Here is a 27919-nt window from a genome sequence, read left to right as displayed (position 1 = left end):
ATTGTCTCAGCTGTTTTAGTTTACATTTGTGTGCAAAGGTTATTTTTTGTCCTGTCGTATGCTTAACACTTGTAAATCACTCTTTGATAGTGGATTTAAGGTGAAGCTTTTTTACCAGAAGTATCATATCTCTGGTGAGCTGTAGAATAGAGGGGATGCTTTGTCAATTGACCACTTCAGTATTTTGATATGGGAGATAGAATGAGGATGCCCACTTTAACTTCCACTTTTGTTGGTGCTCACAGTCTAAACGTACGTGCCTTCACTCATGTTTTCATCACGGGCGCTGCTGAGGGCTTTTCCTTTTTATGCACACTCGTTCATAGATATCCCCTATCACTTGTTATCTGCACTCCAGCACACCACTTCTCTTTTCCTAACAGCGTAAGTTCTTGCAGAGTGAGCGGCTGAGCTGTCACACATCAGTTAAAGGTCATTAACAGCTTAAGAGAGTCCACAGAGCGAGGGGGAAGATGAATGGCTGGAAAGCTTTTTAAGTGCAAACTAATACATCTTTCTGTACTCCATGTACAGAACGGTACATTCTGCATTTGGGCTGTGTAGTATATCATTTGTTGCTTCTTGGCCTTTGCGATACTCGGAGTGCAGTATGCTGCAATATGCAAATAAGATTATAAGAAAATGTTCAGAATGCTGATCAATCATCAGTGATCCAAGTTTTTGTGAGTGAATCCATTTTATGCCTCAAAACTTGGTATTTCTTGACAAAGGATTTATCAGAATAAGTGCCTGTTACCAGTTTTCAGGGAGATATATAAATGGCATTTAAAAGGCTGTGTTAACTGAATTCATTATTTTCAAGCAAGTAAAGTAAAAGGGAAATTCACCTCTGTGTTTAACACATCTGTGCAGTGAAACACCCACATACACACTAGTGAACACTCGCACACAAGGGGGCAGTGAGCACACTTGCCCAGAGCGGACAGGAGCCCTATCCACAGCACCCAGGGAGCAGTTGGGGGTTAGGTCATGTCCTGTCGGCTCAGGGGATGGAACCAACAGCCTTCCGGCTGCTAGGCTGGTTCTCTAACCTCCAACTCACGACTGACCCCATTAGTGCATATAATTACATATACAGGGTGTCTCAAACATAAGGAAACCCATATAAAATAATAAAATTTCTGGTGAAATCTTCAGCCAGTTGGATGAGTCACACACACCTGCCTCCCCATCTGTAATCTGGCGTTTAATCCACGATGGTGGCATTCAAGATGATCACCATTTTGGCAGCCGGGCCTAACAGGTTTCCCCCTTCCCCCACAGCTTGTGTGTGAAATTGGATCACCACCTACCAAACCATTTTCTTTTTATATGGGTGTTCCCTTACCTTTGAGACATGCTGTTTTTATGAAATGCTTTTTGAACCTTTCAAACAAATAATAAAACTCCAAATTTTCATTGTGTTTTCTATATTTCAGACCTATCTGATGCCTCTCATTACCAGATTGACACTTCTGCTAGCATAAATTGCTAAATGAAATGTTTCAAGACTGACAAAAATGACTGATTAACAAGGTTCACCAGACATCATTATGTTGATGTTAACGCAGTAGAACAGCACATAAAATATACAACATAGAGCAGAAGTTCAGAGGGAAAGTTCAGAAATAGCTTTAATTCAAATGTTTTCATTTCAGAATCTGCGTTTCAAACCATTTTCATTTCATTTTCTGTAAAAAAAAATAAAAATCTAAATTGAAAGTTGAAAAACTGTAACAGGGTTGCATGTAACACAGTTACAAACCTAAAATAAGCTGACATTCAGGAGTGGTTAGCTTGACAAGGTGCACATGTTGCATGATAACTACTTATAACCATGTGGTTTACACAAATTAAAAAAATATAAATATATATTCTTTCTTTCCTAACAATAATTGCTAACCGTTTATTTGAAGGCTACCTACATAAGGGCTTCATAACACACTCATAAGCACTGAATAATGCGTTTATGAAGCACTACTTGAACATTTATTAAGTGCTTATGTCGGTTCTCGCAACCTGACATAAGATGTTTTATGAAATAAATGACATTGTACTGACATAATAAGAATAAACGTTGAACATATTTACAGCACTAAACATGTTTAAAACACTATACATAACTATTTATGTCAGCATTCTTAAGACGACATTGTATTGATATCAGGTGAAATATGCCTGGAAACCACCCCCTCTTCCCTCCATGGCATAGATAAGATGATTGATGCAATTATGTATAGAGTTTAAATGTGTTTAGTGCTGTAAATATGTTCAAGGTTTATTCATATTATGTCAGTACAATGTCATTTATTTCATAAAACATCTTATGTCAGGTTGCGAGAACCGACATAAGCACTTAATAAATGTTCAAGTAGTGCTTCATAAACACATTATTCAGTGCTTATGAGTGTGTTATGAAGCCCTTATGTAGGTAGCCTTCAAATAAAGTGTTACCCAATAATTTTGGTAACTGGGTTGAATGATCAAGCTTCATCCATGCAGCCATGTCAATTTTTTTGTGTGTTATTTAAGAAAACGGAATACTGTCAGTCATTTTGCAGAAAATAATAAATTCCTGTATACTATATTAAAAGAAATGTTCCATTTTAAAGAGAGAGAATAGGTTTTGGTAACAAGGCTGTGTTTAAAATGTGGGACACGTGACTTTTTGTGAAATTGAATAAATCAATAGGGGAAAATAATTCTGTTAATATTAAATTTAACTTTAAATTGCTTAGAAATTACTGCAAAGTTTTAATATAGTTTTTTTTAGACATTTTATCATGTAAATGCTCATTAATGCCCTTTCACTTTTCACAGAAAGACTCTTTATTACTCTTAAAAAAATAAAATGGGCCAAAAATTGAACGCTGTTCATGGAAAGTGCCAGGTCTTTAGGATGAAATAAGACAGAGGTTATTGATTTTATCCGCAAAGGGCTGCTGCAGGCTTTCTTTCCAACAACACAGAGCACACCTGATCAATTGTTTGAAGACAGACCCACTGATTAAGCAAGTGGAATGAAGTCTGAAAGGAGAAACTGCAGCCGTATTGGCCCTTTGTGGATAAGATTGGATGCCCTTGACATAAGGCATGGTAAAAAAAACACAACAGGACTTTGAAGTTTTACCAATAATGGGTTTTAATATATTTAATAGCATAATATATTTAAAGGGCCCATATCATAGAAAGCCACATTCTCCTTGAAGAGCTTGATATAGTATGCAAATATTACCAAATATCGAAATGACATTCACTCTCCATGGAATTGAAACTGCAAAAACAGCTTGTTTTCAATCCGCCTTTACAAACATCTGCCTATCTAGCCGACTGTAGTTTAGCCCCACCTGTTCACGCTGAGGTTTCAGCTCAGACTGCTTTTTGAATGCAGAGCAGCCAATCACAAGAGGTCATTTACACACCAGTCTTAAAGGCACAGTATTAAAAACGGTCTGTTTAATTCAAATTGGATTATGTCTGTGTTTGGTACAAAAACCCAAGTAAACATTGTAAGTGGAGCCCAGAGGGGGAAAATAAAATACAAGTAAATGTAGGGGGCCCGCGATCCTGAGGGGGAAGCGGCTTAGAAAATGGATGGGTGGATGTAGTGGGCTTTAAAATAATATGTAATTAATTGAGCTTCATATTAAATATGTTTAATATGCTATTTATCACATTCACATAGTGATGCGGTATTCATGGAGTTTTATGACTGATGCTCACTACTTTTTTTTTCATCACAAGACAAGCACATTTTCTTTACTTCCTCTTTAAAAAAAAAAAAGTTAATATAAGCAGCCAAACCAGCATTTTAAATTCTTCAGTTGTCTTTTTATATAACATAATTATAATACACATAATATATATCACACATAATTGAAATACATGTTACAGTGCTACATTGAAAGTGATATGTCTAGATATTTAGCACAATGAGTCATGTGTCATTATGCTGTTATATTTTGGTGCAGGTGTAGCAGCTGCATTCAGTTGCAGTAAGAGTGAACTAACCTGCCATACGTCCATACGTTAATTATAATATTTATGAATTGAAACCCAGATTAGCCAAAAAAAAGTGAGAAATTGGATCAAAATCTGCCAGATCTGGTTGAGCATCCCTAGTGTAGTAATAAAATGTCCCTATCGTACTGCCGTACTCTACAGGCACATTTTCAGAGGTGCCATTTTCATTTGCATTTAGTCATTTCAGTGCATTTACTGGCTCCACTGCACCTTTTCCTGCTGGTTTATGCGGTGTGACTGCAGTGCTCTGTGACAGAGCTGCTCTGACTGTATTGTTTGACCATGCTTGTAACAGTTCATTGAACTGCACTGTCCCTGCTGTATGTCAGTAGATGTTGTGCATTGAGTGACCTCCACTTTAGTGAGGCATTCCTTTAAGAATGACTCGGAGTGGATAAATAGGCTTTCGGCTGCTCATTAACCTTCTCTGCTCTGCCCTGCGCTGCCATTCAGTGCCATTCTTCACCGTTCACCCATATCAGCATTCGCTCAGGGATGATATGACACATTGTAAGTTTTTAAATCATACAGACTTTCTCTAGATGACTTGTGTGCTTTCTGTGCTCTCATGGCAGACTTTGTCATGGGTCTTTCTTGAATAGATGCTGTGCTGTAACATTAACTGTGCAGTACCATTTACTGTCTGAAACACTGCTCATTGTGTGGAATGGCCTGTCATCTCAACCCAATCCCAACCATTTATTTTCCTTTATGCTATTATTACACTGCCTTGCTTGTGTCTCGTTGTTACTTTGACCAGTTAAAGATACTGGTAGTGTTTTATAATAATAATAGTTGTATACAATAACGTGCAAAAGTCAAAGACCACCCTTGCTTTTATTCAGTTGATTTTAGATATGAGATACTCTATTTGCACTTCAAATTCAAAAGAAAAGAAAAAATGGGCAAATGCATTAAGATTATTAGTTATAGAGAAAATGGGGCTCGTTACAACCACGCAAGACCTGGTAGACCACCAAAACTGTTTGACTCAACAGATAAACAGCACTTAAAGCTTTGAGAGAGAGGAGAAAATCAAGCTGCTTCAGATCTGAAAACATCCACAAGTGTTTCTGTCCAACCTTCCACTGTGAGAAGACAACTCAGCGCTTTGGGTCTGAAAGGATGTGTAGCTGTCTAGAAGAATCTCACTGAGAAAAGGAGACAGACAAGGAAGAAAATCTGCTTTGGAACACCAAAACTGGAACTTTAAGATGTGGTGTAAAGTTTTATGGACTGATGAATGTAACATTTTACTTGGGATTGCTTGGATTGTGAGAAGCAGACAAATGTTTAAAACTGAACTGTGGAGAATTAAAAAAAAAAAAATTCTGCAAATTTCTTTGAAAAACTCAAAGCAAGTCCTCTGAAAAGAATGGAAGCTGTAATAAAGTTGAAGGGTGGACACACTAAATGCTGGAAAAATGTGTATTTTGTTTAAAACCATGTTTTTCTTTTGTTTTGACCTGCACTTAAGGCCATTTTGACGAAGTTTAGTAAGTAAAGGGGTGCTCTCTGACTTTTGCACAGTGCTGCATTTTATTTATATAGCACATTATCTTGTCAACTGTACATAATGCTTTACAGAATGAAAAGTAACTAACAAAAATACACATGAAACACAAAAATGAAAGACAAATAAAATATGGGTCATGGAAAAAACGATTAGTAAAATGCATGCACTGAAAAAAATGACAAAGTAAACAAATTACTGGAAAAATGAACAGCAGCAGTAAACTTAGTTAAACAAAAAAAACTAAAGATAAACTTTAATTGCACTTCTGCATAAATGCAGTAAAATAAATAAGTGTGCTTTAAGATGATTTTTAAAAGTGCCAAGACAATCGATCTTAGAAATATCAGGCAAAGTTTTGACCCCAGTTTAGCATCACTCACTTTTAAGTGATTGCATATAAGAGTCTTTGTTTCTTTCCATAGTCTCATTGACAGAAGAGGCTTCGTCCTGCCTGATACGCCCCAGCCTGCGCCTCCCACCAACGGCATCACAATGTACGGTGCCACTCAGTCCCAGACGCACATGGTAAGCTTGAGCCTGCAGACAATGTTACTGAACTCATGTCACGTTTAATAGAACACAGCTGCAGTGTCAGGGTTTCCCATTCTCTGTTTCCAACATCCATAGGATGTTATGACAACAGAAGAGATGGAAAAAGAAGCTGAAGTACAGTTTGATAACTTAAAAAAGAAAATGAAAAGATTGTGATTGATTTGCTCAGAAACTGAACTGAACTGCTTGAATTCTTTCTGACCTCCTTGTTTAAACATCATAGAGCCAGTTCAGAATTAACCTTTAGGGCTTTCTAGCTCCATAGCAGTACAAGTGGATAGTAGCCTGTATCAGATATCGAAGGAATGCTGATAGTAGACAACAACAGACAATAAATAACCTGCCAGGTTGATGGACACCAGCACTAGCAGCCAAACCAAATGGGCAGTTTTGATCAGTGAGCCCTTATTCTAACAAAACCAGACATTAAGTTACCAATAAGTGGCTGTCGCAGCTGCTTGTGAATATGCAAATTAGCAGCCCCCTAACACAAGCTCAGCAACACCACAATGTTTTTCTTTCTAGATTGTCCAGTGTTTTTTTTTTTTTTTTTCCACGCTCTTTAAATGTCTGCCTGCTTTTTTTGAGTAAGATTCGGCTTTCAGTTTCTGTTCCTCCTCCTCAGCTTTTTGAAATATGCTATTATAATTTTGGACTGACACATAAAAATTATTGTCTGAGCTTTACTTTGAATTTTTCGGCCATTGATGGCGATACCATATCATTATTGCTCAGGTCAGTAATTGTTTCAGGATGTGCTTTCTGTTATGTGCTGGACATGAAAATGAATGAGGCTGTGAGTTCATGGTAATTCTGTCATTCTTTCTTATTCCTTGACGTTTCTTCTTTGTCTGACTCTCTCTTCTAGTCTCCCCTGAGAAATTGCAGCTCAGCTTCCTCTTAGTACAGCCTGTACTTAGCCATCAGGATAGGAAAACAAATACTCCAGCTTCCCTCAACAAGACACTCATATCGCTCAGCACGTTTAACCTGTCACTCGATATCAGTCTATTTCCAGTTCAGATCGTGGTTTTTCTGTCGGTACAGAAATAACAGAAGTGATGAGATGTGAATTGACATAACCTTGATCTGATAAATGTAACAGTAAACTGAGAGGTTATTTCACTAATAAAGAGTTAGGCTGTCTTATAGGATGTTCTGTTTTTCATTCATTACTCATTCAAGCATTTCAGCAGTGTCTGTCAAACCTGCTGGCACTTTTCATAATTGTCTTTAACTTCAAACTTGCTGTTTACATAAAATTATTGACATTAAAAAGCTATTTTGCCTTCAGGTCATCCTGTTTTTTTTTTTGTTTTTTTTATTTATTAAATTTCTCTGTGTTTTCGCCACCAGAGTTTATCACATGAGCTTCATCGTTTCATTTTTGTTACTTTCACCCGCTGTGATGTTATGGTTTAGACAAATCTATTGCATTTGTCCCCTTCTCCTCTATTTCCCCTTATGGCGTGCAGTGGGATTTGGTGTGGTGCTGTAGAAGTAGGTCAGCAGCAGGGAAGGCTGGAAGAGATTTGTGATAGTGTGAGGTGGCTCCAGAATGTGTATCACCCTTCTTTCTGACGGACGCACATTTTCTCTCAACAACGCTTGCAACTAACATTGTTTCCAGTGTCTTAACCCTTGTTGTACTTACGCAGAAATTCTGATAGATGTATTTATTTGGGTGTGTATGTACAGTGCCCTCTGAAAAACAAAAACTAAGATAAATGCTGAATCAGCTCTGTTTTTAAGATGAAAAACAGACAAATGTAGTAACAATTTGTCGAGTGCATGAAAGAATTTTGCTTCTATGTTTTATTCTGGATTTAAAGCACCCCTTCATTTTAAATGTCCATAAGCATTAAGGCAGTTCCTTAAACTGTCGTTCAAATTTTATAATGTTTCCAGTTAAGTTACCCTTATTAGTCCCACAAAGGGGAAATATCACCTCCACATTTAACCCATCCGTGCATTGAAACGCCACATACACACTAGTGAATGCGCACACACACTAGGGAGCAGTGAGCACACTTGCCCGGAGCGGTGGGCAGCCCAAAGAAGGATTCTGTCAGTCGTAGCTCACACATCACGCATAGCAAAGAAAGAGAAATCTTGGTGTAGACTTATAAAAGTTTCCCGCCACCACCAACAACAGAAAAGAACAGGTTAAAAAAATATATGATATGAGCCAATAGAATTGTATTTCACGTTTTATGTACTGGTTATAATGCAAATGTCACGCATTCTCCAGTCGTAATGGAGAAGTTAAAATGTAGAGAAATCATTTGCTGATGATTTTAAAACGCCACCTCATCTGTAAGGCATGGTGGAGGTAGCGTTGGGCCTAGCTATGAAAGACATGCTCTGTAACTGGCTGTGTAGTTTCAGAAGAGTATGGAAGTGTTTTGTCCACTTGGGACTCTTTGATTCTTTGATTGAAGTAGAAATTGATTCTGATTTGACGTGATCGAGTCGATACACACAGACTTTATTTCTCGATTTCATTCCATAGGGAATGAGGTCCAGCAAAATAAAGAAAAAATGCAACAGTGCATAATTATGCCATTATGTGAATGACAAGGGAATACCTTGTCTTATTAACTGCCACCTCGAGGACATGCCGGTTTAATTTAAAGGCCTATTAGGTTTACTAATAACAGGATAGTTTAACTGTAAGGTTTCCTGATTCTTTTCCGTCAGCTCCTTCAGGTGGGTAGATGTTTCAGCGCTGGCAGTATTGTTTAATTATAAGACACTTTCTTGTTGCAGATTTCACATTTTACTTTTTTGTTTTTTTATTTTTTTTACAGTCCACTGATGTGGGTGTAGTGGAATGACACATTTTTCATACGGACTGTCTAGACAGTGACAGCCATAAATCTCACACTTGCATGTCCGCTATGTCACTGTGTGGAATCATTGTCCTAAGCTTAAGCATTGACTCTTGATTCCTAACTGCCTGGAACTGGAGAATCAACATTTTGCATTGACTCTCAGCCCCAGTTTAGATTAATTGGGAACTGCGACATTACATCCAGTATCCAGAGCATAAAGAGAAGATGAAGTGGAAGGCTTTGAACTGTCTGAGTTTTCGCATTTAATCAGACGTTTGTTGTACTTGATCAGAAGAGACTGAAGACAGAAAGCATACTGTTTTGTTATACTGCACCTTCATTATGCAGGCCTAATAAATTGAGATATATTTGCAGTACCTAAAAGTAAGAAACCGGACTAACAGTTTCAGTTTTCAGAACAAGTTTTTGACATAATTTGAAAATACCCATTGTCTCCTATACATTGTGTAAATTTCATGATGAATGAATGTACAGATGTGACCCAGAATTACTCTGGGAGAAAAAGGTCCTGGTCCAGGTTCTGGTTGACTTGCATTAAAAGTAGATTTTTTATTTATTTATTTTTTTTTAACACTTCTTGTTAAAACTCTGTCTTTCCTGGAATTCTGTGAAGCTGCTTTGCGACAGCATCTGCTGTAAAAAGCGCTATACAAATAAATTTGATTTGATTAGATTTTCCTTCTCCTGTAAGGTTTTTTGTCTAATTTTGTTCCAACAACAGCAACATACTAGCTGAAATTCTTTAGATATGAGTTTCATCACAGCCGTTATACCAAAATGCCACAAACATATAAACAGTGCATACGGCGCAATATTCCTATCAGCGACATGCCTGAGGCAGGAATGTTTGTTAGCCTAACGTGGACACCAGACCATTTGCAGCACTTCCTCTCATATTGCCCGAAGAGCCACCTGACTCAGATGGCTGCATCAGATGGCATTGCGGTCTCATGGCCTTGTGTCCACAGCAAGCCACGGACCAGCTGCTACTGAAACGTGAATGACTATAATATTTTCCAAATTCCAGCAGTTGTCTAACAGTCAGAGGCACAAAAATATATGTTGCCCACATATGAGACAAATGACTTGAGAAACTGAAATTTGCCTCTTGCCGTCCTACCTTAAATAGTGCAGCAGTTACATTCAGGCACTTGTACAGGTGCCAGAATATATGAAGCTCCTTTTAAGGTGGAACGGGAAATTCCAACGAAGATTTAGCCCGTTTTTTTTTAGCTGCAATCACAGGGCTAATGTTAGATTGTCTGTACTATTTTGCAAAATGCAGATATTTCAGATTTAATTTGGTTGATAAAAATGGTTCTTATTAAATAATGAAGGGACCTTCCAACATAATAAGGCTTATCAAGCATGTAAAAATAGTTTTAATGGGAAGCAAATAGTGATGCTGAACCCAGCAGAAATTTCATTTATCTTTTATCATTTATTTATTTATTTTATTTTATTTTATTTTTTTTACCATTTCGCCCACTCATATTTACTATAAATAGTGCTTGGCTATCTCATGACGTAGGTTCCCCATGGATAAAGCAAGAATGTGATGCGAAAGAATGTCTTTGTACAGGTTCGGGTCTGGTTTTGATCTCAGCAGGCAAAGGGAGATATGAGCATTGATGGTATGTAGATGACTCGGTTGTGACTTGTTCACACCTGTCACTGGGTCTGGGTGCAGATGGTTAAACTGCCTACTACCTTTATAATACAGTCTCTGGGTTATACCACTGTGTTGTGCTGTGTTATTTCTAGAATTATCTGATGTTTAACTTCCAGGACAGTCTGCTGATCGATTAGTCTGCTTTGGGGTTATAATTACAGACATTAATTTTAGAATGGAAAAAAGAACATCTTCACTGAAAATAACATAGATAAGAAGCAGAGCTTTGAGGGCTGGCAGTGTGGCTTAGTCCCTAAGAGTGGAGCGGACCTGAGCATGTGTAGCTCTTTGTTCCTGTTCAGCCGTAAGGTTTAGCTTTCTGGGAAGAGATAAAGGCTTTTTTGAAGTCAGTTGGTTTCACAGTTTGAAACATGACTTCATGGCTTCATTTGATCACAAAAGCTGTATTTGTAGCAGCAGGAAATCGTGTGTCCAGAGAGATGATTCTGGAAGCGTGTGTGTCTATAAATGGACCTGCCTTGATTAAAACGGTGTTATCATAGTCGTGAATGTGAAGGCGTTAAGAACTGTATCCACTTGCATCAAACATTCAGATGCAAAGGTTCAGATGCTTACCACCTGCTGCTACAGGTACCAGAAATGACTCTTTCAAGCAGAGACTGCTACTTAGCCAACTGAAGATGGCAAGTTTACCACCAACAACAGAAAAGTTTTGGTTTTGTTTGAAGGATAAAATTAGAATTGGCAAAGTTGCAGACCTAAAATCTTTTGTTTAACAAATTTAAAGAATCAGGCGTAATAGTTTGAGGTGGGCAGAGTATTTTGGGTATCCCAGAAGACCAGTTTGAGAACCAACTGCCTCAGATTTGTTCAGGTTATTGGTTAGCATGCATTTTGTTCATGGGCAATTGTGAATGCTATTTAGTTATTGATTTCTACTAAATGTTGTGCTTATTTTTAAAGTGTTGTGTACATTACGTAATGTACAGGGTTAACTAGGGATGCATCAGTACTAATACTGGTGTCTGGTATTGGCCCGGTATCATGCTCATGTACTCATACTCAACCTCATAAAAATACACTGATACGAACATCTAATACCACCTGATATCATGTCACATAAGCCTAGTGTACGCTACCCAGCTAATGAACAGATGACCCAAGCTGACAGTGAAGGTGGCTCTGCTCACACAGCAAAATGTACCTGACTCGGTCACTTTAAACATTCCTTCTTAGTTTCCAGCTCGGTTTTGTGTAATTTTATTTTTAAACACATACAATCACTTCCACAGTTATGGGTGGAAACACATAGGCTAGCAAAACGGAGGCGAAAAAGTCAACATTTGCAAGTCTGTATATGCAATTTTACTCTGTTTAACTGGATAGAATCTTAAGGTATAAAGGTTAAAGCGGGGTTTTGCATTTGTATTTGTAAAATATTTTGCAGACTGTATTGTTCTACCATGTACATCACCGCCTTTTTTTTTTTTTTTTTTTTTTTTTTTTGGTTTAGTCTGGCTTTAGAGGTCAGTCATTTACAGCCAATCGGAGGACTCCACCCACACAAAACGTGAGCTCCTTTTATGCATTAGCCTTGGATGTGATTCTCTCTCTCACTGGGCAACAAGGACAGTTGTTGAGACAGATGAGGATCAAAACTATGAAACATACTTTACTCACAGCTGTACAGAAACGCTTTTCTGATGTGGAACAAAACCCGCTTCTCTCAATCCGAGGTAAATAATGTTAGCATAGCTCGATACTGCACTTCATTTAAAAACAGCTAGATTTTAATGATTCAAGTGTTATGGTACATTATACTCACTCGCACTAACATCTTAATTCTACCCAGTATGGTATCAGGCTCTGTATCTGAGACTATTACAAAACATACTCTGCCTAAAAAACAAACAAAAAAAAAAAGATATCGCTGCCTCCCTAACTTCACCCGTAGTCTGAGAATTGTATGGGTCTGATCTGTGCCTGCTGCTCTGGTATGCAGCAGCACCCATGCACTCTCTCAGGAAAAGGCCTTTAATGTGATCTGGAAGTTTGGGTGAGATATATGTTAAACATAGTGAAAACATATATAAGAATATAATGAACATAAGAATTCAGCTTCTCCCTTTATCCTTCTTAAATAGAAATTGAGCTGGATTATATATCTAGCCCTGCCCCTTTTCCTCTAACAAGTTAGCCAGAGCCACATTATGCAAGATGTAAATGTTGAGCATTCTATACATAAGTAATTATAGATTCTCTGTTTTACAACAGTATGAGGCTGCATTGAACTCTGGTGCATGCCGCACATTTTTAACCCCTCAAATGTGGTGAACCTATCCAGTGAAACCTTACTGCCACCAATATACACTGAATGAAAGTTGCATTTTATTAATGTCCACCATCTGGTTGCGAGAGTCAAACTAAATACTGAAAATATAAGAGAGTCTGTAATGCTTTATAATGCCCATCCAGTCTCTAAGTACTGTGCGATGACTAGTTCTTCAGCAGGGATATATGAATGTCTGGTCTGGGGCAGATGCACTAACTTCCAATATGTAATTGGGATTATATTGTAAGTAGTTCCAGTAATTGTGTTATTAATGTACGCTGCCACTCAACCTCTTAATTTGTACTGCAGTAGAATATCGTCGCTGTCCAAAGAAAACCATGCAATTCCATTTTGTCACTTTTTTATTTTTCTACATTATTGCAACACACCAGCTGTGCTTTATTTTGGAATTCCATGATGTATGGACCAATAGAAATGCTCTAAATCTCTTAGAACGAAATAGTAAAATCTCTTTACATTGACTTACATTAGTGTAAAAAGTGTAAAAACCAAATGGTTTTGGAGATACTTGTTTTTCTTTGATCAGTGACAATCTATCACTTCGATTATGGGTAACCAGGACATGCCACCAGCCTACTTTAGTCGGCCTTTGATTGTCTCTAAGGTAGTTTTTTTTGTTTTTGTGACATTCCTGTTGGAAATTCTCCCTTAACTCTAAAGCGGACCTGCCTACTAATACATCTCTGTAAAAGATCTGTTTTAATTAGCGTGGAATTACATGAGTGAATTACTTGTGTACACCTGAGAGAAAAATGGGTCAGAACCAGACGATTAATAATGAAGCCACATCTTAATAATTAAGTTGTATTACCAAAACATTGCAGTGATGAATATCAAATTATAGACGATGCCAGTGTGATGACCTCCTTATTTAATCTTTCATCAAGAGAAATGGAAGGTTAAATATTCCTGTTATGTATAACTGTGTCCTGCATACAGTACCACATCTTGCAACATATGACAGCACGACAGCAGTGTGTGTCCTATTGGAGCAGGACAGCATAGCACATCACATCACTTTCTTTAGTCCGTATGATGGTTGACAGTCTGACACTTGGAAACTGGAGGGTAGGAGAAGCAGCATGACTTATAGAGGCCAGGAGAGTTCATACCACTTCAAACCACTGCCACAGGGTGATTGGACATAGTAAACAGGCTGATTTTCTTGTTCTTGGAAAATAATCTTGTGCTGTGCTCATGTGATGGCAGCATGAAGCATTCTTAAGTTTAATATGCTTGACATACCCTGCCGGCCAAAGTTGGACACCTAGCTTTTCAGCACGACCGTATAATTTTCAGAATCGTTGTCAGTTTGCAGTGACTTAAAGCAGCACTGTGGCTTAAAACGTTTTAACATGTTATTTGTCATGTTCTGTAATATCCTGTAGCCCAGCATTGCATCCCCCAGCCTCATCAGTTTGCCAGAAATCTTAAATTTGTGTCCTTTTTGTGCTTTTGTCCATCTGTTTTCTCACTACAATACCAAACATGCATTACACAAATACTTTATACAGCCACTGGAAATCCGCTTCCATCCCTTTAAAACATCCCACTGCAATAAAGAACTCCTGACTGCTAACACAGGCCCTGATGTAGACCCTTTTAAATACCATGTCAAACAGGCCACCTTTTATGTTTCCTCCCCAAAGCAGCTCTAATTTTTCTTTCACACTTTCAAGATGCATCATCAGAAGGTCTTTGTTTTTAATCCGGACACACTAATTATGGAGAATAATAGATTGGGCATATCTACAACAGATGTAGTGAAGATGAAATGTTTCATTTTGGCCAGAGAGTCCTTTTAACATATTAAAGACTAACCAAGTTTATTTTAATGAAAGCAGTATGTATGGATCGTATTTGTGACTGTGAGCCTCTTTACACTTGCCCACTTAATGCATCTTGATTGATTATATCTCCAAGTGTAAAAAAGCCAAATGCAGTGGAGACGCTATGGAGACCGATGCTACCCACTCTCGCTCACTAATTTCTGAAGAAGACATGGTGCTCCCAGACTTTCGATGGCCAGTCTACACCGTTAATAATCTTTACTATGGTCTGCTAACTACTGTAGCACTTTGCAGCGCTATTAAAGTCCAGTCAAAGTTTATTTATATAGCGCTTTTTACAAAAGGAGTTGTCACAAAACAGCTTTACAGAAAAATCCTGGTCCAAGCCCTCATGGAGACGGTGGCAAGGAAAGACTCCTTAAGAGCAATAGGAAGAAACCTTGAGAGGAACAAAGACTCAATAGGAGAACCCGTCCTCCTCCAGCTGACACTGGATAGCAAACAATAACAGCAGAGGCCATCAGTTTGACCATCAGTATAAGATACAGAAGCAAAGTCTGTGGTTAAAAATGCTGTAGTATCATTCAGACTGTGGAACTACAATATGAAACATACAGTAATGCCAGAAATGATTTCAGTGGTGATTTTAGTAAGTTATTAATCCTAATCTAGGAGAATTTGCTCTACTGCTCCACCAATCTTTTGTTGAAAGAATTGAAATGCCTCATGGATATAGTTCGATCCTGCTCGGATATAGTTTCAGTGTTGTTTGTCAGCAGTGCATGAAGCTAGAAGCTGATACTGCTTCATCTAAAGCAGATGGTGAAATGATTTACGGTTGGTTGTGAAAAGTAAGCTATGTAGATAACTCATAAGTCGTGGTAAGACATTTTTTTTGCACACAAATTGAGTTCTTCAGCTTAGGAATATGATCAGCTGTGAAGTTTCCTTTTCTTTTTCCTCAAAGTTGGACTTTGCATCATGTCTCCTGGCAATTAAAATCAGTTCCTGGAAAGGCTGAGCTGTAGGCTTTTTTCAAGAGTCCTTTCAAAGCAGTCGTTGTTTTGAATGCAGTTCAGTTCTGTTTACCCCTCAGATTCTGGTCTTCCAAACCTGTTCTGAAAACTGTTACTCTGATAAGAGTGTTTGGCTTATCTCTCACAGTTATGTCACCTTCACAAAGACATAATGCTGTTCCCTATCAAGGCGTCGTACAGCAGGCTGTATACCAGTTTGTGTGCTGGACTTGCAAGTGTAGTAACATGTGACACTTCATGTGGAACACCAGTCCCAGTGATTTAACCAAGTAGATCATGTTCCAGAGATTGCTGAAGAATTCCCAATATTTGTTGTTGATGACATTTCAGTCCAGCCATTTTAGTGAGTTGATTTACAGCAGAACAATCTTAAGATCATGAGTGTGTGTGTCCACACATCTGCATACACTTGGAAATTGTATATGGTTTCTTGGAACGGCTCCAGCTGATCTATCATTTCACTTGTTTTCCTCTGAGAAGCTACTGACAGGTTTATAGGAGGCTTTAAAGCTAACAGGTATCGAATTAAACCAGCTTCTGATGTGCACCTCTGCACCTTCAGTCTCATGGCAATACTTTTACTGGCCTCAAGTGGTGTGAAACGGAAGTTTGCAGAAGCTTGTAAGAGGGATACACTTTCATTTTATTGCGATGAGACCTCCAGACAGCAGGTTCTCCAGTTAAGTCTGCCTCGCCTCAGAACAGAACATTTAAACCCAATATCAGTCAAATAATGTCTGTCTAGTCCTATAATCTCGGAGTTTGCTACTTGCAATAAGAACTTTGGAATCTGCCAAAAGCAGATTTCTCAGTGTTTTTTTTTTTGTTGTTGTTTTAATGGTGGCCAATGTTTTTGTGCACAATGGTCAAAGTTTAAGATTTTTGGTGGCCGTTTGTTTTTGTCCATAGTGAGTTATGTGCGTATTCCTTAAATACTCCACTTGTTTTTACTTACATAAAAGGCACACTGCCTTGCATTTAAATTCAGTGAAAAGATATTATTGTCTCTGTCCTCGTCCATGGGCCTCCACTCCGGGTTGTGCTCTGTTAACTCATAACGGCTGGCTACATATATAGTTTTACATCTGCATTGCAGTCACTGACAGTTGTGTGGTGTTAAAGGTTGTAAATTTTGTTTTATACTTTATAACATTACACAACACTTGTCTAAAGTGAGGTTGGCCCACAAGGACACAAGGTTGTCTTAACTCGCCCACCCTTTCACTGAATGAGAGAAACGCTTTATTTTTCTCTGATTATTTTTTTTAAATACTTGTCATAATAGAACATAATCTTATAAAAATGTGAACAGTTGTCTGTAACCACATCATCATATGCAACATACACTCACCGGACACTTTATTAGGTACACCTGTTTAGCTATGTGTGTTAACAAGCAACTGATCAGCCAATCACATGGCCACAACTCAGTGCATTTAGTCATGTAGAGGTGGTCAAGACAACTTGCTGAAGTGCAGACCGAGCATCAGAACGGGGAAGAAAGGGGGTTTAAGTGACTTTGAACGTGGCGTGGTTGTTGGTGCCAGACGGGCTGGTCTGAGTATTTCAGAAACTACTGATCTGCTGGGATTTTCACGCATAACCATCTCTAGGGTTTACAGAGAACGGTCTGAAAAAGAGGAAATATCCAGTGAGCGGTCAGTTGTGTGGATGAAAATGCCTTGTTGATGTGAGAGGTCAGAGCAGAACGGGCAGACTGGTTCCAGATGATAGAAAGGCAACAGGAACTCAAATAACCAACCAAAATCTCTGAGGAATGTTTCCAACACCTTGTTGAAAGTATGTCTAGAATTAAGGCAGTTCTAAAGGCAAAAGGGGCTCCAACCTTTTACTAGGCATAAAGTGACTAAACAATAGAGTGGCTGGTGAGTGTATGTATTGACACTGTCAGAACAAAACCTCTCATGCCCATAATAATCATTTTTAGGGCAAGTGAAAAACATCTTTAACTTTGGTGAAAAGAGATTTTTTTTTCCAAGCAATTTTGGACCATTTCTGTGGGTGTTCATCATGAAATTTTCACACAGTGTAAAGCACAATTAGTATTTTCAAATAATGTCAAAGTAAAAAAAAAAATCGAGATGCAAGGTTTTGTTTTAACAGTAGCAATAAGTAACTACCACTTATGAGCTAATAACAGAAATGGACAATGGTCATAACAGGCAATAGCACATGTACAAAAGATTTAAGGCCCACTGGAGAAAATAATATCTTCTCAGGGAGTCTAAAGACAGAACAGTTCCTGTGGAAACAGTTATAATATTTAAAGAATATAATATGTATCAACACTATAAAAGCACACATGCTATAGATTTTTCCACATACACACATACGAAATGTAAGGGCTAACAAACATTACACTTTGACCCCCAAGACAGAAGGTTTGAGCACCCCTGCGTTACTTTGTACATACTTAGTGGCTGCACTTTGAGCAGAATTTGGTTTAGAACTGAAGGTGTAACCTGATGGTGGGGAAAATCAACCCTTTATTATTCTTAGCCTAAAAGTTTTGAGTGAGGGTATTTTTAGAATGAATATTGTTTTAAATATGCTTTTCATATTCAAGCCAATCAATTGCATTGATGGACTAGTTTACACAATGGATTTGATTCCTGCTAACTGACTGAACTGGCTTTTATTCTAAAAAGCATTCATTTTCATTAGTTAGCCACATTTGCATCATTTGTACTCTGGCAGTGCTTTGATTATGTAACCCCAAGCATTATCTGCTCTTAACATGTCCTCTGTGGCATATGCTTCTTTTAAAAGCTGGTTGATCTGTCTGCTGCAAACTGTTCCTGCTGGTCTGAGATGAAGAATTGCAGCCCTTATTCCAAAATATGTTCTGTGATGTAATTGTTATGAAAGGTCCACCTTTAAATGGACCGCAGATGTTTTCCCAGTGTGATCGATTGTTCCCTGTGATCCAAAATGCCCTTTAATGGTTGCTACAATTAAGGAAGCAGAGGCCTGATCAATACTGGAGTTTTAGAATGGTTCTTCATGTCTCGCCCACTCATTGATTAAACCGTACATTTGAGGTGCTTTTTATTCCCAGAGTTTGTACTAAAAATTATACTAACATCTTTCTTCTTTGCTTACTCCTCTGGTTACTGTCACTAATAAAATTCTCTCTCGATTTTCTCTCTGCATCACCCCATTTTTCTATCCATGTTTTGTCCGTTCTCTCCCTCTCCTCCATTTCCTTGTGTTTCTCCCTTTTCAGTGTGACCAAGACCAGTGCATTCAGAGCACCAAATTCGTTTTGCAGGCCGCGGCCACTCCCTTGCTGCAGAGCGAGCCCGTAGTCATGGCGGATGAGTCGTCTCTTCCTGGCAGGACAGCTCTGGGTGGTCCGTGCACACTGCTTCCCTTAGGCCAGCCCACCCCACCAACCTCCACGCCCAACCTGAGCTGTGAACAAGAGATGCTGCACCAGAGCCATCCTGCACCAGAGGCCCACCACCACTTCCTTACACCAGAGGAAGCCCCATCGCCTCCTGGCATGCTGCCCTGCGGCAGCCCGCTGGGCCACAGCCATACCATGCCTTTCTACAACCCTGCCAGCCAGGACTCCCTCCATGAGGACTCCGTCAGGGGCCTGGTCAAACTCAGCTCAGTTTAAATGTACCTGTAACCTTCCTCCGTCCTTCAACACCTCCCTTTAATCTGTGCCACGAACCTGGCCACCACTCACTTTAACCACCTTTTTTTTCCTCCTTTACTTGCCATCATGGGCTTTAAAGATGGCCTGAACACAGTTTGCGATGTGCCAGACTGCCAGAACTCAAAGGATATCTCTCTTTGCTCGTCTGTGGACTGTCTATGGATGCACGACCTACTGCCCTGAAGGCTGGGTGGCTGTTAAAAAACAAAGGGCTGTACCTGATGGAGTGTGCCGTACCATGTAAGAGGTGGTCTTACGGTTTATCTCGAAAAGCTGCTTCATGTCTAGGTTGCTGGGCTCCCTTTATTGTCTTTTTCTTTTTCTTTTTTTTGTAAATTGGACAACCTGCCTGACAACTGAAAACGAAGTGTTCTGCCTTTCATATTTCCTGAGATTACTGTTGACAGTTGATAACGTGAGTTGCTGTCATGTTGCATATCACACCGTTATTTTTTAAGTTACATATTCTGAAAGGAGAATGGTATTGTACTGTGCCATAATTTAGTTTTTCCAGCAAATTGGTATATTTCCTGTGGATATTAATACATTCCCAGAGTTTTTTAACTGGGATTCTGTAACCGTTTGTGCATCTCTCGAGTCCCTGGATTGAATGACTCAGTGTCGTATGCTGCATAACTGCGGTGTTATCTTGTGACAATTGCCTGTGGGTGTTATCCACCAAGACCTTTTAATACTGTGTCATGAAAGGATGCACTGCCCAATAAAATCTCAAAGTTCGCCTACTCTGTACAGAAGGTTCTTTCTGGAATGGGTGTCTCCATGCACTTCAGCGTTTTGGTTACGTGGTGATAATCAGGTTATGCTTCTTTAGTATTTTGATTCTTGAAATGGCACAACAATTCTAGGGAAACAGCCATATTTAATACTTGTTTTTGCCAATATCTGATAAACTATTTAGAAGTTATAACTTCTTTGGAAGCACGCTGTGTTCCTGTAACATTTGTTGTTCTAAAGCTGCAGGAGGAGCAGGATCCAGTCACAAACATCTCCTTTCGCTGGTAATGGTATGTTCAAAGACATGTTCACTGAACAACACAGCCTGTAATACAGATGTCTGGATATCTAGCTCCATCTACTGGCAGTGGGGGTGTAGCCCATATTAGCTTACTTATTCAGGCCCTATGATAAAGCTGCTTTCTGAGCTTGTGAACATCTACATGACTGTGCTGCTCTGTCCGTGGAGCTGTCTTATAACTGGAGTTTGGACATCTTGTAACAGAGAATGGCTCAGAGATTATGATAAGCCTGAAGAACATTTATAGTTTATATAAACTTTTTTATGAGAGAACACAAACATTTACCAGAACAGTTTTTGCCATATATTTATTTAAAATCATTTTATTACATGCTCTGAGATATCGGTAATCTATAAAGTACATTAATAAGAGTAACACTATGACTCAGTAACAGTCCATTTGCCCCCTTCTGTTTGCTCATACAGTCCTCTGGTGTCTTTAACGGAAATGTGTGATGGTCTTAAAACAGCATGTATCACAATGCACTTCATCTCCGAATCCCATAGTGTATGTTTAACGTAATGCGGTTTTGTTTATTTAACCTTTATTTCTTTATTTAAGTACTTTTATAACCTCCTTTGAGAGTCGGATTTCGTAAATGCAGTGTGTCTGTATGTCTGCTTATCTCCTTCTAAAAGTGCTTTTTTAACTAACCTTGTACATTTCCCCATTCTAGGATGTAGTATGATGCATCAGCTACCAAACGTATGTATGCTTGGGGCCAAATTCTAATCTTTAGCAAAGGCTGGGAAGCATTTTCTTCTTTTTTTTTTTCTCTTCACATCCTCCACCCTCAAAATTTGTCACTTAGTGTTTTGATCTTCATCTCCTTTGTGTTTCAACTGCCACACTTTAACAGTAAATTCTGTAGATACCAGTTCATGTTATGTTTTAGAAACTCAACCTTTACTCCCATCAAGCTGATCCAACCGATAGTAGCGAGGGCACTCTTTGTCAGTGAGAGGTGTATTTTTCACTTATCATTAGTAAACAGGGTGAAAAACGCAATTTGAAATGTCCTGTCGCTGATCAGGAGTCACCACAGCTTAACGTCCTGTAGCTCCAGATCTCCCAGGACCTCCAGCTGGTTAATGCAGCTCAGGTCCTGCACTCTGTGCCTGTAGTCCAGCAGGTGGGCTCCGTTTACAGCAATTTTAAACTGATGAGACTGGCACAGGATGATTATCTGAGAGGACAGAACATAACGTTTGAGTCAAGATGATGTGGATAACAAGAGGAACACCTTTCCTAAAGCCAGAGAATACACCTAACTGCATTTATAACTGGGCAGACATGTTATTTACCCCACCATGGGAAAGACTAATGTGCAAGACACAGTCAGGGATTGTTCTATTTACAGAAGTCTGGAGAGGCCACAAGCTTTCGCTAGAATTTTTATCTTAAGATACATTTTTTTGAATGTTATCTTGAGATAAAAAGCTCTCATGATCTCAAGGTAACTTTATCTTGAAATAACAAAACTCTATCTCAGGGTAACAACTTTTATTACAAGAGAACTCGTTAGTTTAAGATAGCAACTTTATCTCGTTATCTCAAGACACCTTTTATCATGCGATAACTAACTTGTTATTTCAACATAACTATCTCGAGAAGATAATCATCTCATGATCTCAAGATAGCTTATCATGAGAATAACTATTTTGAAATTATCTCATGATCTCAATATAACTTTATTTTGAGTTAGCAAGATCTGAAGGTAACGACTTTTATCACTAGATAACACTCATTATCTCAAGATTTTATGAGAAGATAACTAACTCATTTCAAGATAACTGTCTTGAGAAGATATCTAACTCACTATTTCAAGATAAGTTAATTATCTGATCAAGATTAGTTATTTCAAAATATCTATTTTGAGAACATGATAATTGACTCATGATCTCAATCTAAATTTTTGTTATCTTGAGATAATAGATAACTACCTTGTTATTTCTAGACAAAAACTACCATGAAATAAAACTCATTATCTCAAGATAACAACCCAGAAAATTATAGCTACCTTATGGTCTCTCTGGACTTGCGTACATATTTGTTTGTAATGTGCCAAAGAGAACATTACATCACTGAGAAGGAGAAAAAAAGCTGTTAAACCTTCCAGCATCACCTCCTTGTCCGTGCTGCAGCCCTCTGATTTGGACTGAAGGGGTTCTGTTCTTAATTCTTTCATTTATTAAGGGAGATTTCCAACAAGTTCTGTGTTACTCCGACATTGAGATGTAACTACATATTCAGGTTCGGACTTGATGTGAAATGATTCACTGCTGAGAAACTTTTCGACTCTAGATTTCTTTACAGTGGTGGTGACAGGAGCCAGGGTTTACCGTGTCCACAGCACAACTGTAGCCATTTTATTTAGTACCAAAATGACCAGTGAACCTCCAAGTGTCTGTGTATTGTTTATGATGATATGTAATGTTACATGTACCTCTCTACCATGAAAAAACGCCAGGCACTGTGTATGTAACCATTTCATGATATAACTTTCTGCAGTAGCTCTGAGAGACTCTACAGACGTCAGATGTCTCTAGGGTCACTTGACACTTTCAGAAGACCACCCTTATGATGTAAGTAATTTCTCATTCTTGAGCAGTTGCAGGCGTCGGTACCTCAAAGTATTTCCCAGCTGAGAACGGGAAGCACAGCAGCTCGAGCTCCTCCGGGCCCCAAGACTGGCTTAAGAACGAGTTGCGGACGAACATGCCCGATTTGATGCGTGCGTTGAGATGCAGAGCGATGTTTTCTGACTGACTGCATCTCAGGTTTACAGTGAAACTGAAAGAGAAAGCAGAAAAAACATTTATAGTATCAGAGAGTGTTCAAAGGGGAAAAGACCCAGGCGCATAAACTTACCTGTGAGGAAATAAGCTGACGTGCCCCTTGATTGTGATGTGCTGTCCTGGTCTGAGCCCTTTAAGTATACTGCCTTTGTAGGGTATACTCTTTGGGAAAGAAATATAAAGGGAAAGAAATATCATTTAGGTCAGAGGTACCCAGAGTATTTTGTCTTTGAGGGCATGTTTGCTGAGGACGGTAGGTTTCAGTTGAGTTGTAGGTTTTTATTTAATATTATAACAATTTTGTAAGTAAGAAAACCTCATCTCTCCAAAATGAGAACTTTACAGGAGAACGAAAAAACCTACTTTACTTTTAATGGAAGTCAGTGGAACCAGACCACCCCCCCCCCCGGTAAATTTTGGGCTGTTTCTTTTGGTCCAATCATTGTAAAATTTACACAGTATACACAGCTGACAGCAGGTGTGTGTGTGTGTGTATGTATGTACTCCAAATCCAGCCCTCCATTGGTTAATAAATTTGATTGATTTAAATTTGATTTAATTTGATTTGCATTTGATTTGATTGGTTATTAAATCAAATTTATTAACCAATGGAGGCCTGGATTTGGAGTCACACACAAAATTCAAGTGGAAAAACACACGACAGGCTGATCCAACTTTGATGTAATGTCCTTATAACAAGTCAGAATGAGGCTCAGTATTGTGTGTGGCCTCCACGTGCCTGTATGACCTCCCTACAAGGCCTGGGCATGCTCCTGATCAGGTGGCGGATGGTCTCCTGAGGGATCTCCTCCCAGACCGGGACTAAAGCATCCGCCAACTCCTGGACAGTCTGTGGTGCAACGTGGCGTTGGTGGATGGAGCGAGACATGATGTCCCAGATGTGCTCAATCAGATTCAGCTCTGGGGAACGGGCGGGCCAGTCCATAGCTTCAATGCCTTCATCTTGCAGGAACTGCTGACTCACTCCAGCCACATGAGGTCTAGCATTGTCCTGCATTAGGAGGAACCAAGGGCCAACCACACCAGCATATGGTCTCACAAGGGGTCTGAGAATCTCATCTCGGTACCTAATGGCAGTCAGACTACCTCTGGCGAACACATGGAGGGCTGTGCGGCCCTCCAAAGAAATGCCACCCCACACCATTACTGACCCACTGCCATACCAAACCGGTCATGCTGAAGGATGTTGCAGGCAGCAGATCGCTCTCCATGGCATCTCCAGACTCTGTCACGTCTGTCACATGTGCTCAGTGTGAACCTGCTTTCATCTGTGAAGATCACAGGGCGCCAGTGGCGAATTTGCCAATCCTGGTGTTCTCTGGCAAATGCCAAGCGTCCTGCACGGTGTTGGGCTGTGAGCACAACCCCCATCTGTGGACGTCGGGCCCTCATACTACCATCCTCATGGAGTCAGTTTCTAACCGTTTGTGCAGACACATGCACATTTGTGGCCTGCTGGAGGTCATTTTGCAGGGCTCTGGCAGTGCTCCTCCTGTTCCTCCTTGCACAAAGGTGGAGGTAGCGGTCCTGCTGCTGGGTTGTTGCCCTCCTACGGCCTCCTCCACGTCTCCTGGTGTACTGGCCTGTCTCCTGGTAGCGCCTCCAGCCTCTGGACACTACGCTGACAGACACAGCAAACCTTCTTGCCACAGCTCGCATTGAGGTGCCATCCTGGATGAGCTGCACTACCTGAGCCACTTGTGTGGGTTGTAGAGTCCGTCTCCTGCTACCACGAGTGTGAAAGCACCACCAACATTCAAAAGTGACTAAAACATCAGCCAGAAAGCAGAAAGGTACTGAGAAGTGGTCTGTGGTCCCCACCTGCAGAACCACTCCTTTATTGAGTGTGTCTTGCTAATTGCCAATGATTTCCACCTGTTGTCTATTCCATTTGCACAACAGCTGTGAAATTGATTGTCAATCAGTGTTGCTTCCTAAGTGGACAGTTTGATTTCACAGAAGTTTGATTTACTTGGAGTTATATTGTGTTGTTTAAGTGTTCCCTTTATTTTTTTGAGCAGTGTATATATATATATATATATATATATATATATATATATATATATATATATAGTATGTCCTCTCAAAGACCATATTTAAGTCATATGAGCATTAGTAGCTGTAAAATGAACTTACCAAATCACCTGATTCTGAAAATATTGCCTGTGGAATTAAAAAAAAAAAAAAGCATTATTGATGATCACTTTGCTGACCTATTTCTTAAAATCAACTGGTGCTTGACCAGCAAGAAAGCCAAAGCTACTTACTGAGTTGGGGACGTAGCCAATGGCCTGTATTTTGACTTTTCCTGATACGGAGAATGTGTCAACCCTTTCCAAAGGGATTCTGTGCTTATACTCCAGTACATGGGCACCATTTACTGCCACCTAGGGGAGCGACTGACCAATCAGCAGCAAGGTACAAATAAAGTAGCCTCAATAATGTTGGGTTTTAATAGCAATGATGTATTTTTATCTAGATGATCTATTTTAATGATTTTATCTTTTTTTAACTAGACAAAGCCTATTGGGGTAGGAGTGCAAATCCGGGCCAGGTTTCTCAAAATAACCTCAAATGTTAGATCCTTATAATATCTTAGATATTAGATAATATTTTAAATATGAACCCTCATCACAAGCCAGAAGACTTCATCCCCCATGGATTTCCTCCAGTCTACACTGCTGTCTTCTGAAGTTCCTACCTGTCATGTTATGCCACTTTGTGTAGCAACTCCTGACTGCTTGCCTTACCTTGAAGACGTTTTCATGGACCAGGATGATTGTCTCAAAGGACGTGCCTTGCCTGAAGGGCATCTGGTCGAGCTTCTCCTCTCTGCCCCAGCTGCCTTGCTGCAGAGAGTTGCAGACAATGCTTGGGGGGCTCCTGAAGCGGGGGTTGAAGTGGAAGGCAATGTCTGCCCGGGGTTTGGTGCTGCTGCCACAGCTGAGGTCAAACTGGAACCTGTGGTAGCCGGTCAAGAGTCACTGGTCAGAAAGTGAGCTTAGAGGCCTACAGAGGTGCCGAGCACAAATATCACCGTACCCAGGCTTTCCACTGGACTGTGCAAGACATGGCATTAATAAAGCTTAATAAGAGTTAATAGAAGTGTCATACCTGTCAGCCTCATTGAGGACGCAGCCTTGAATAACAACCATCTCTCCCGGATGAAGCCCACCTGCTATCGTTCCTGTGAAAGGAACTACCTGAAGCGAGATAGTAGAGAGTGCATCGGTTCAGCATCAAGTGTGGACTAAACAAGACCCAAGATATCGATTATGGATTAGCTGCAGCGACCAAGCCAGTATTAGCACCGCGGCTGTGTTTTTAGCCGCTGTTTTGGACGTGGTGAGCGCTCGGGCTCCAGCCCGGCGCAGACCGCGTCTCTCGGGCTCCAGCTCGGCGTCAGTGTCGTTCGTGCTTGCTGGGTAAACATGAGAGGCAGACCTCACTACTCACCGGGTTGAAGATGGTCTGCCTCGCATTCGCCACGGACATTGGTAAACGCGTGTAAATGCGGCTCAGCAGCTGCCGGTTCGTCGCCGTTGTGGCGTGTTTACGTGCTCAGATCGCCATTGTGCTGGAGGAGGGAAGAGGCAGCCTGAGACGAGCAGAGCGGATTAAATGGCAAATATAAGCACCTTTACTGCCCACTCGCTCCCTTTTAGGGCATTACCACCAGTTTTACTCCGGAAAACAGGACAGAGCCTGGCGTCATGGCCTTATTCTAAAAATAAAATAACACACAAATAAAAGCAGCATGGAAATTCATTTATTCAGCCTATCGGCGCTCTTCACTGTCTTAGTTCATTATCCTGTGCCTGATGACAGTTTGGCTGCAGTCCTGTAGACATCAGCCATAATATAAATAATACTAATATTAATATGAATAATATAAAGTCAAAATGATCAACACTGCTGCAGTCCTGTAGACATCAGCCATAATATAAATAATACTAATATTAATATGAATAATATAAAGTCAAAATGATCAACACTGCTGCAGTCCTGTAGACATCAGCCATAATATGAATAATACTCATATTAATATTAATAATAATAATATAAAGTCAAAATGATCAACACTGCTGCAGTCCTGTAGACATCAGCCATAATATGAATAATACTAATATTAATATTAATAATAATAATATAAAGTCAAAATGATCAACACTGCTGCAGTCCTGTAGACATCAGCCATAATATGAATAATACTAATATTAATATTAATAATAATAATATAAAGTCAAAATGATCAACACTGCTGCAGTCCTGTAGACATCAGCCATAATATAAATAATACTAATATTAATATTAATAATATAAAGTCAAAATGATCAACACTGCTGCAGTCCTGTAGACATCAGCCATAATATGAATAATACTAATATTAATAATAATATAAAGTCAAAATGATCAACACTGCTGCAGTCCTGTAGACATCAGCCATAATATGAATAATACTAATATTAATAATAATATAAAGTCAAAATGATCAACACTGCTGCAGTCCTGTAGACATCAGCCATATTATGAATAATACTAATATTAATATTAATTATATTATTATAAAGTCAAAATGATCAACACTGCTGCAGTCCTGTAGACATCAGCCATAT

At 39.4% G+C, this 27919-nt stretch overlaps 2 protein-coding genes across 5 annotated transcripts in view; one reads left to right on the top strand and one right to left on the bottom strand.

Annotated features, from left to right (window-relative positions):
- Window positions 1-20190, top strand: part of LOC108423446 (zinc finger DHHC-type palmitoyltransferase 14) — a 71621-nt gene extending 51431 nt beyond the window's left edge. For 2 of the 4 annotated variants that reach the window (XM_017690738.2, XM_017690739.2), the window contains 2 exons: window positions 5962-6064; window positions 19007-20190. In XM_017690738.2, coding sequence (XP_017546227.1) covers window positions 5962-6064; window positions 19007-19405 — 502 coding nt within the window. In that variant the 3' untranslated portion in view covers window positions 19406-20190. Of the gene's footprint in view, window positions 1-5961; window positions 6065-6959; window positions 7241-19006 lie in introns of those variants that run through there. The other 2 variants (XM_017690740.2, XM_037542275.1) reach the window with 2 other exon arrangements.
- A 586-nt stretch (window positions 20191-20776) lies between these two features.
- On the bottom strand, window positions 20777-27054 carry lgals8b (galectin 8b). Its single transcript, XM_017690741.2, has 8 exons — window positions 26760-27054; window positions 26418-26506; window positions 26054-26264; window positions 25571-25690; window positions 25440-25466; window positions 23356-23444; window positions 23112-23277; window positions 20777-21670 (listed from the first exon to the last, which is right to left on the bottom strand). Exons 1-8 carry the CDS (start codon window positions 26796-26798, stop codon window positions 21521-21523), a joined length of 891 nt encoding a protein of 296 aa, XP_017546230.1. The 5' UTR covers window positions 26799-27054; the 3' UTR covers window positions 20777-21520.
- Between the last annotated feature and the right edge of the window lie 865 nt (window positions 27055-27919).

This window comes from Pygocentrus nattereri, chromosome 10 (assembly GCF_015220715.1).
Source record: "Pygocentrus nattereri isolate fPygNat1 chromosome 10, fPygNat1.pri, whole genome shotgun sequence".
Taxonomy (NCBI): Eukaryota; Metazoa; Chordata; class Actinopteri; order Characiformes; family Serrasalmidae; genus Pygocentrus; species Pygocentrus nattereri.
This window is presented reverse-complemented; position numbering and strand designations above follow the sequence as displayed.

Coding starts and splice junctions, on each gene's coding strand:
- lgals8b (XM_017690741.2), bottom strand. CDS start 26,798: ATGTCCGTGGCGAATGCGAGGCAGACCATCTTCAACCCG. Junction 26,265..26,417: donor GTCCTCAATGAGGCTGACAG/GTATGACACTTC, acceptor CGGCTACCACAG/GTTCCAGTTTGACCTCAGCT. Junction 25,467..25,570: donor TTGGCTACGTCCCCAACTCA/GTAAGTAGCTTT, acceptor TTAATTCCACAG/GCAATATTTTCAGAATCAGG.